A 9,301-nucleotide genomic window follows, 5' to 3' on the forward strand; every position below is an offset into this window, starting at 1 on the left:
GGGAAGGCCAGGGCCAAGTAGTGGGAGTGGGTGGGTAGGGGAGCAGGGGCGGGGGGCTATAGGGAACTTTCGGGTAGCATTTGAAATGTAAATGAAGAAAATAAAAAAAAATCTTGCCTCAGAGCTGATTTGGGTCATAATAACTGAACAATTGTTTAATAATTATTTCTTAGTATGTGAGTATGTAATGTAAGTATGTAATTTTCATCATGTTTATATGTACATATATAATGTATTTGGAGTGAATATAATAAAGAAGATTACTTAACTAAATAACTGAACTAGAAGAATGTATTTGGTGCACTTGATTTTAAATTAAATTTAGCATTCTCTCACCAAAGTTGTTTCATCTGAGGGAGAAATAGAATGAGATTTTGAAGCTGTATTTTAACAAGATAAAGAGACTTTATGACTAAAGATAAATAAAGATTGATAAATAACTTACAGGTCATATTTTCATATATTTCATATATGTGATAAATATACAACTTACTCTGTTCCCAGTACTACATAATTTCCTAATGTAAGGGGAGAGAGTTTATATCCAATTGGTAGCACTGGGTTTTACTGTGAGAATTGAATTGTGTACCTAAGCATGTCTTATGTAAATTATAATTATGAAAGTGGTTATCTTCCCACATGAATCACACTCTATTCACAGTCATTCATTTCATTGTCATGATATTCTCTTGGCTCTTAAGAGTAAAAAGAGCTGACTGATAGGAGATTTGTTATAAGAATACTCTAGATACTAGACTGCATAAATTTGTAAGTGTATTTTACAGTGCAAACTGACTTTGAACTGGCAACCTTCCAACCATAGAGTTGAATGATCTCCAACTACCCAGCTCTCTTTTATGGTGTGGGAAATGTGTTTCCAGGAAGCTTTATGCATTGCACTGCATGGCAAAGCACTCTGCTTATTTTAGAACATCATTTTTGAAAGGAAGAAATGGATGAAGTTATTAAAGTGTCATCAGATGTAGAAAATTAGATAAGTATCAGTTTGAAATATTCTCCTAAAGTTATAATGTCAAGATTGGTGACTTTATTTAGTTTATTTTCACCTCTTGGTCATGGGGGATATTTGCTTCAATGTAGCCTTTCCTATTTGAGGTCATGATGGTCTTACCTCATCACTATTCTTCTGTGACAAATTTGATTCCAAAGAATGTTATCAATAGGCATAGAACTACACAGACTATGTGCAATGTGCACCTGTCTAGCAATATGTGTATTAGTGTGTGTTCGACCTATAGTCTCCACTAACCCTTCTTTTTTAACTGACTTGACTTGATGGGCTGTTGAACCATCTTTGCTAAGGTTTTTTGTTTGTTTATTTGCTTGCTTGTTTTTCTAACACTCAGGAGAAAGCAATCAGAGCATGCGTCCAAACATAGCATATGCACCCAGAGTCACTGCAGCAGAGGGAATTATTTAATATACATGTACTTGCTCCTATTTAGAAACAAATGGAAGTGTTTAAAACATATCTCAAGAATGAAAATGGTCCTTAGCAACTTTCTTACATGTCATTGAAAAAGTAGTTCTGATATTTGAATTTAAATATGTTGGGAACAATAACAAAATGGAGCCAATATAAAAACTGGAATTTGGAAAATTGTTTAGAAAAAAATAAAAGTTACTTTGTTTCTACATTGTGGTCTTTTTAACAAGCATTTATTTTCTTATTTATTGGGTATGTATGTGTGTGAGTGTGTGTGTGTGTGTGTGTGTGTGTGTGTGTGTGCATGAACATGAGAGAGAGAGAGAGAGAGAGAGAGAGAGAGAGAGAGAGATCATAACCAATGATTTTGGAAGTCAGAGCTCAGAGGATGACTCATGGGAGTCGGCTCTCTCCTACCCCATTCATTCCAGGCTTGAATGCAGGTTATTGGTCTTGGAAACAAGCATCTTTGCTTATTGTGCCATGCTATTGGTTTTATTGAGAGTTTCGAAAATATTTTCAGAAGTATTTACGTCCAAAGTGTTACTAAATCATGTCATGATGCTTACCAATTTAAAAAGAATATTTATTTATAGCAACTGTGCTTTCATTTTTTGCTTCCTTAAAGAGTATTGTATTTTATGAATCCATGTTAAGCACTGTTTTTTTAAAACACGGGTGTAGAAATAGCTGGGAGGTTTTTTTGAAAGAGCTTCTAGCACAGTGCCAAAGATCTGCTTTCATTCCATCTTGTTCTTCTGTATCCACTCTGTTTCTTTTGCTAGGTGGCATGCATGCAGTGGTTTCATGGAGACCATACAATGCTTGAGATGATTGAGAAAAAGCGTTGCTTGTGCAAAGAAATAAAGGCTAGACAGAAAACGGAAAAGGGCCTTTGCAAACAGGATAGCATGCCGATCCTACCCAGCTGGAAGAAGAGCGCAGGCGCCAAGAAGTACAGCCCGCCGCCCTATTCTAAACAGCAAACGGTATTCTGGGATACTGCCATATGAGTGTGTGCTGGCGTGAGCTCCATGTTGCTTAATCCAAGGGAGGTCGACTTGGTCTTGTGATACCTAACTGTTCCATATATTCTTTGTTGATGTGGAATACCACAGGAAGCCGTGAGTACTGTGGCATACCCAAGATAAAATGTGTTTGTCCTTGAAGTTAAGGCACACTTACGTATCCTGGATTATTTTGAATCCAGAATATATTAAATTGTAAATATTTTGCTAGTTTATGAGTGACACCTGAAATAATAATCATTACACATATTTAAGTTGCAGAAACATCAGAAAAGTTTAATAGATGATATAATTTGGTATGAACTGGTTTGTTATCTCTTTTATATGTAACCCCTGGATGCCTTTTCTTATTAATTTTTGCATTTAAAATGTCTTTGTCCTCCGACCCACATTTGGCTTCTATAGAAGATCTGACAGGCAGAAGTCCTGTTTAAATACATAACATGTGATCTGGTGCTAGCAATACAGAAGTTGAATATCCCGTTTGTAAAGATTATCTGCTGCTTTCTAAGTTTGAAAGGGATTAATTGGAAGTGAAAGCAAGCAGGACCCCAGTCTGGAGGCCCATGTTCCATGGACAGTCGTTCTACAGTGACTTCATAAGGATTCCATTCTTATCCTTGCGTCTGCACTTGGTATTAGCAAGTCAGACTACAGAGAAAAGTAGTAGGATATATTGGGACATTGCGGCAGCAAACTTTCCTTCAGAAATAAGGTTTAGAGTTGTGTGTCCTTGCAGCATTGATCTGATTGGAGGAGACCAGGGTTCACTGTGACATTGGAAATAACAAAGATTCAAAACCATAAGAGCACAGCTGTTTTCAAGAAAGGAGGAGCAGAGACATCGTAGACATAATATTTTAAGTAATTTTTATAGGCATGGTTTTCCACAAGAAATAAAGAAATAAACATTCAACTTACAAATTTGCATATTTTAGTATACTCCATGCCAGCCTTCCTCAAAATTTAAGTCCATTTTTGGAAAAGTATTTCTTCCCAATCTTTTAAAGCTAATCATTATATTTTTGGGTCATAATCTTCTGTGGATAACTATTTTACCCATTCTTACTGATTATGACACCATGACCAAAGAATTATGACCACTTCATTATTTTATTTTATTTTAAAGAAGAAATAGGAAATGTAGGGGATAAAAGATAGGGTGGACTCAACTTTATGTGGTGGTAAAATTTAAGTTAAGAAATTTAATTTAAGAAAAATGGTATATATCTTTTAAAAGTAACTTGTTAGTTGAAAATAAATATTGCCACGGATAAATAAAAATAAAACTATCACATATATTTTGTATATTTAAATTACTATTTATGCTTCCTAAAAGGAACAGTATGCGATTCTTCAATAACAATCAATTTAGTATTATATTTCTGAGAGGGAAAAGTGTGTTTGAAGTTATTATCATAGCAGTTTTTCTTGTAAGGGTATTGACAGCAATAGTTCCATGCTGCTCAATAAAACCAAATATGACAGAAGTTAAGGAATTTTTGTAATCTATATTGATAAAAAAATTCTAGTAATTCTTTATCAGTAATAGTTCCTCGAAGAGAGTTTGAAATGTTATAACATAATTTTTTAATGTTTTATAATTAATGTATATTTTGATGTCCAATTATAATGCTGAAAGAATAAGGGAAACAGTAAGTGGGAGCATGTGTTGTGTGTGTGTGCGTGTGTGTGTGTGTGTGTGTGTGTGTATGAAAAATCAGTGGGAGAACTGTATATATAAAATGCTTACAGAAGCTGCAAGTTCTGCTTGTACAAGTAAGATGGCGACGAAGGCAAAATAACAAATGCAGCGAACCATAGAGATCTTAAGCAGTTTAAACGGATACCTTCGCTATGTGTCACCAGCTATGTAGACTTATAATTTAAGCCCAACAGCCAACACAGCACAGATCTAAGAGTGAAAAAAACATCTTTAGATGAAAGCATAATTGAAATCAAATGTGTTTATGGCCCAAGTTGCTATCTTGACTTGAGCAGTTATGACCTCATAGATTTAAACCAATCAAACACAAGACACCATCCATCAGCATTTCTATGATCTTAGTGCACGTGTATTCTGGCTATTGCAGTAAATATGACCCCTCTCTTGACATTTAAGTGTAGGCAATATATTTCTAAGTGTGTCTTTCAAATGCTGATCTTACACATATCACTCTGAATTAGGCAGAAGATAATTGTTAATGTTGGTCACTTGTTCAGAAGGAAACAGGTACTAAACTGATTTGTGTTGGACTCAGCCATTCATTCACGTGTGTTCTGTCATGCTCATGCCATGGCCACATGTCATACTCCTTCAAATGTGCTAATTTTTTTAAAGGAGTTACCTTTTTTGACAATTTGAACTTCGGCAACTATTTCCATTTATTTCTTCAAATCTCTCTCTACATGAGAAAGAATTGGAATATCTGGGAAAATGTCTTCACTTGGATTTAACTTCAGATCTGTAACTCTGTGCCTATACAATATTTAATTGTCCACTGTGACAATTAGCTATTCTATAGTCAGCTTCTCCTTTGTATAGAGTTTCTCTTTGTTGTGAAAAAAGAGTCATTAGTACATAGAAAAAAATCATGCTGACTCTGTCTGGTGGCAATAAATTAGGGTACTTCACTATATGAATCTGGCTGGAAGATAACCTGCAGCCAGCACATGATGACATGATAATGCACATATTTCTAGCAGTGCCAAAGAACAAATCATATAAAGGCATGGTTATCAGGCCAAGAGAACTCATACTTATGACAAATAGTCTTTTCACAGCAAATGTTGTAGAAACAGATTTTTATTGGCTGTCAGTAAGATGCTTTTAAGTGTGAAATACTTCCTAGTAGAGAAGACACAAATTTCCGTGGAAATGATGGAAGGAAAGAGTAAAATACTGTGTTTTCCCCATCACAGATGCCAGCAATACGTGAGAAACCACACTTTACAGAGACATTGCCAATATCTCCCTCTGTATTCTATTGAAGCAAAAGTTTGAGGTAAAAAGTGATTTTTGCAAATAAGGATGAATTTTCAGCCATGTAATAATTGAGAAAAGAAAGAAAACATCAAGAGGTAAAAATGTATTAATTTGTAAAGCATATACCTTTGGACACAAAATAATTGTTTGGACATACGATCACTTTTTAAAATAGTGACAGTTTTATACTGCTGACAAGTAATGAGAACTTGTTAGAATGCTTCTAGAAAATCGACATATTGACATAGGTGTGTTCTTGTCTACACCTAGAATTTGGTTTGAGTTTTTTGAACAATTTAAGTAGAAAGTCAACACACCTGAACAGCCCCAGCTAGTTACTGTCCTAATAAAGTCATCAGAATAACATAACTATAGATACAATCTTTGTAGTACTTACATGTTAAACTCTGTCAAATTCCCAAGGTAGGGCTTGGAAATTAACCATTCTTCCACCTGACATTAAAACAAATATTCCTTCAATTTATGGAGTAAGAAATTTGAGGCAAGCTGTAAGTCTCATGTGAAGGATAGATAGGATAGAATATTCTTTCCTCATACACTGTATCCTAAATTCTAAAGGAAGTTAAAGGATTGGCACGTACATTGTATAGGAATACTTGCAATACCTTGCAGATTTGGAACAATAACTAACAAATTAGAGAATGTCGATAATTTGATAGCAATACATTGTTTTTTTTTTTAATTCATTGTATCATTTAATTATACAGTTTCAGGAACACTTAGAGTTTAATGTTGAACAACATATGGTCATTGCAATTAAGGAACTCAAGTAGGCAATCATTAATATTTTCACAATGAAAAAAACAGTTGTTTCCAATAGTATACACAAGTCCACATGTTTGGCAGATTTTAAGTGCTTATATGCAGTGTTCTTGTTGTTTTCTGGTCAAGTGTACAGTCAAAATAAAAGATGAAAATATACTAAATTTATGTCTGATTATAACATACGTGTATGTGTAAGCCTCTACGTGTACATTACAATATGTACTGCTATCTGTATAAATCAGTAAAGATGACACTGTTTTATCATGTTAAATGTAAACATTGTGGTTGGGGTTTGGATGGCTTAAAGCCCTCTCATATTTGGGTCAATTTTATTGGCACAAAATGTGTATAATCTGGGAAAATGTCTGGCTACGTTTTATTCAATTATTGTGAAGCTTCAGAATTAGGGAGAAACATTTAAAAAATATTGTTGAAATTATCTTAAATAAAAATTTATGAATAATCCTTCAAAATATTCATTTGTTCCCAAATATAATGGGGTTTGCCCACCCTAGAAGCATTTATATTTAAACATGTACACACTCAGATACAGAATACATACTGTATATAATATATATGACAATGTTTAGTATGCACTTCTTTGGTTTGGACTTACCATTTATAGTGTAGCAATTTGTGTAAAGTGCACTGTGATTATAAAAAGAATCAAAGCACAGTACAGTCACATTTTTGTTATCTTGCACTAAAAGTGTGTTTACGTATTTAGCAATTGTATGTTTACTTTCTTGACTTTTCAGATATTTGAAACAAATAGCTATGAAAAAATGATATAAACTAATCTGTTTTTTAGTGGATAATGACACTACATTTTTAAAAGACAGGGTTTTTAAAGAAAACCATTAAACATCCATTCCAACACTAACATGTTTACCATATCTAAAGATCTGAATGTCATATTGCATTTTTCATAACTCATTAGCAATGTCAGGTATGTGCCTGAATATTTGTGCAAATAAGCATTAGATAACAGATTTCTCTATTCATGTATTCTTAGGCATTTCTATATACATAATAATATAAACACTGATGTTTTAATGTCTCTTAATTTTTGTACTTGATTTTTTTAGGTGATATGTAATTATATATGTACTTTGATACTACTGAAGTAACCAGATGTTGTTTGAAAACAAATTGATTTCTCTCTAGTGCATTGACAATATTTTATGATATTTTGTGCTTATTTATTTGTGCTCCCGTGTAATTATAATAAAAGCAATAGTTTAAATTAAATGGCTGTTATTTCTCGTAATTATTCATGAAGAAACAGATTTAAAGGTCAATAGAGTTGAATATAAGTATATTCTATACATGTATTAGAATTTCATTTACTAACTTATATAATAAACATTCATGTTCAATAGACTTAAAGTTAAACATACCTTCTTTCAAGTTTTTTGATTTGTTTGTGGGATCGTATTAAACGTTGAGCCTGCTACTGGTAAGTATTAGAGGCCTTAACTCTTTAGCCATCTGCCACCTGCTGTCCTTAATTATGACTCAGATTCTTTCCCAAGATGATAGAGGCACTTTGACTTTTCGTTCTATTCCATGTCCACCTAAAACAAGTCCAATTTAACACCAGAACATTAAAGAATAAATTCCAACAACCCCTAGCCATGCTTTAAGATAAGATATTTATTAGGATGGCATTCAGTCCTATTTTCTACAGATCATCCTTCTAGAAGTAACCCGAATAAAATAATGAATCAGTGCTTACTGTTGTCAGAGTGTCAATAAATGAAATATTCCTCAGTATCTGGAACATGATTTGGGGCTTAATGATTATTAAAAAAAAGTATATAGTATCCATTAGTGTCTCTAATGCCTTCTTCACCAACCACTCATTATAATCATACAATTAATGTAAATTTCCATGTTGTTATTTCAAGATTTATTCATTTTATATGTATAGACATTTTGCCTGCATGTATGTATGTGAACATTGCCTGTGGGGTAAAAAGTGTACCCATGTGGGTGGGTCCTTTCTATAAACAACAAGCATTCTTGCTTTTTTGAGGTTTTCTCAAGTTTTCCACGACCGTTTCTTAAAAGGAATCTAATTTATTGCTACTGTTTAACTCGGCTACTCTAGGTATTAAAATGTTCAGTGCTGTACTCTGCCTCCTAGTGTAACAAGTGACCATTCACACCTTTAAGCCCCACCAACCCCTCCAAGCTTGCACCCATCCCAGTCTACATTAAATTTCCCGTATTTTATATCAATGATCTCTTTCATCATTCTAAGTACCTTTAAATCACTATTCCTTGCTTTGTTAACCCAGGCCTTAATAAAATTATGTTAAGAGCAACAGGTGAGTGATTGGCAAACAATTCCCATTCCCTTATGGTGATTTGTAGCCTAGGCATATTTACTGACATGCAGGTATATGCCCAAACATAGACATGTGACAGAAAAGGATATTAGAATGAGAAAATTTAGACAAAACAGTATAGTATCAAATTATATTGTTTAGAGAAATGATTTTCGATTTGTGCTTTACAGAAAACCAAGACACCCATCTTAGTTAGGGTTTCTATTACTACATGGTATTCATATTTTATTACCAAAAGCAGCTTGAAGAAGAGCGGGTCAGGCCACAGAAGAGCTTTAGTTCACAGTCTATCACTGAAAATGTCAGGGCAGGAACTCAAGGCAGAAACATAGAAGCAGGAACTGAAGCAGAGGCCATGGAGGAATGCTACTTATTGGCTTACTCCATTGGCTTGCTCAACTTGTGTTCTTATCTGGCCCAAGACTACCTGACCTGATGTGACCCCACTCACAATGGACTGAGCTACACAAGATCAATCACTAAGAAAATGCCCACATGTTTGTCTACAGAACCCCTTTAAAAGAAAAAACGTATTTATTTATATCAAACTCTGCCCCCTCTTCCTGCCCCCTCATTTAGGCATCTTCTAAGTCATGGTATCTTCCTCTCAGATAACTCTAGCTTATTTCAAGTTGACAGAACAGGACAATGTTTTGTCAACTTCACACACACACACACACACACACACACACACACACAC

General features: G+C 34.1%; 1 protein-coding gene across 2 annotated transcripts in view; it reads left to right on the forward strand.

The window, feature by feature from the left end:
- The window catches only part of Nyap2 (neuronal tyrosine-phosphorylated phosphoinositide-3-kinase adaptor 2), a 262,643-nt gene extending 255,148 nt beyond the window's left edge, over positions 1-7,495 (forward strand). For both annotated transcript variants that reach the window (XM_029539146.1, XM_021198357.2), the window contains exon 7: positions 2,233-7,495. In XM_029539146.1, coding sequence (XP_029395006.1) covers positions 2,233-2,460 — 228 coding nt within the window. In that variant the 3' untranslated portion in view covers positions 2,461-7,495. The remainder of the gene's footprint in view (positions 1-2,232) is intronic.
- Positions 7,496-9,301: the final 1,806 nt, after the last annotated feature.

Source organism: Mus pahari, chromosome 5 (genome assembly GCF_900095145.1).
Source record: "Mus pahari chromosome 5, PAHARI_EIJ_v1.1, whole genome shotgun sequence".
NCBI classification, from domain to species: domain Eukaryota; kingdom Metazoa; phylum Chordata; class Mammalia; order Rodentia; family Muridae; genus Mus; species Mus pahari.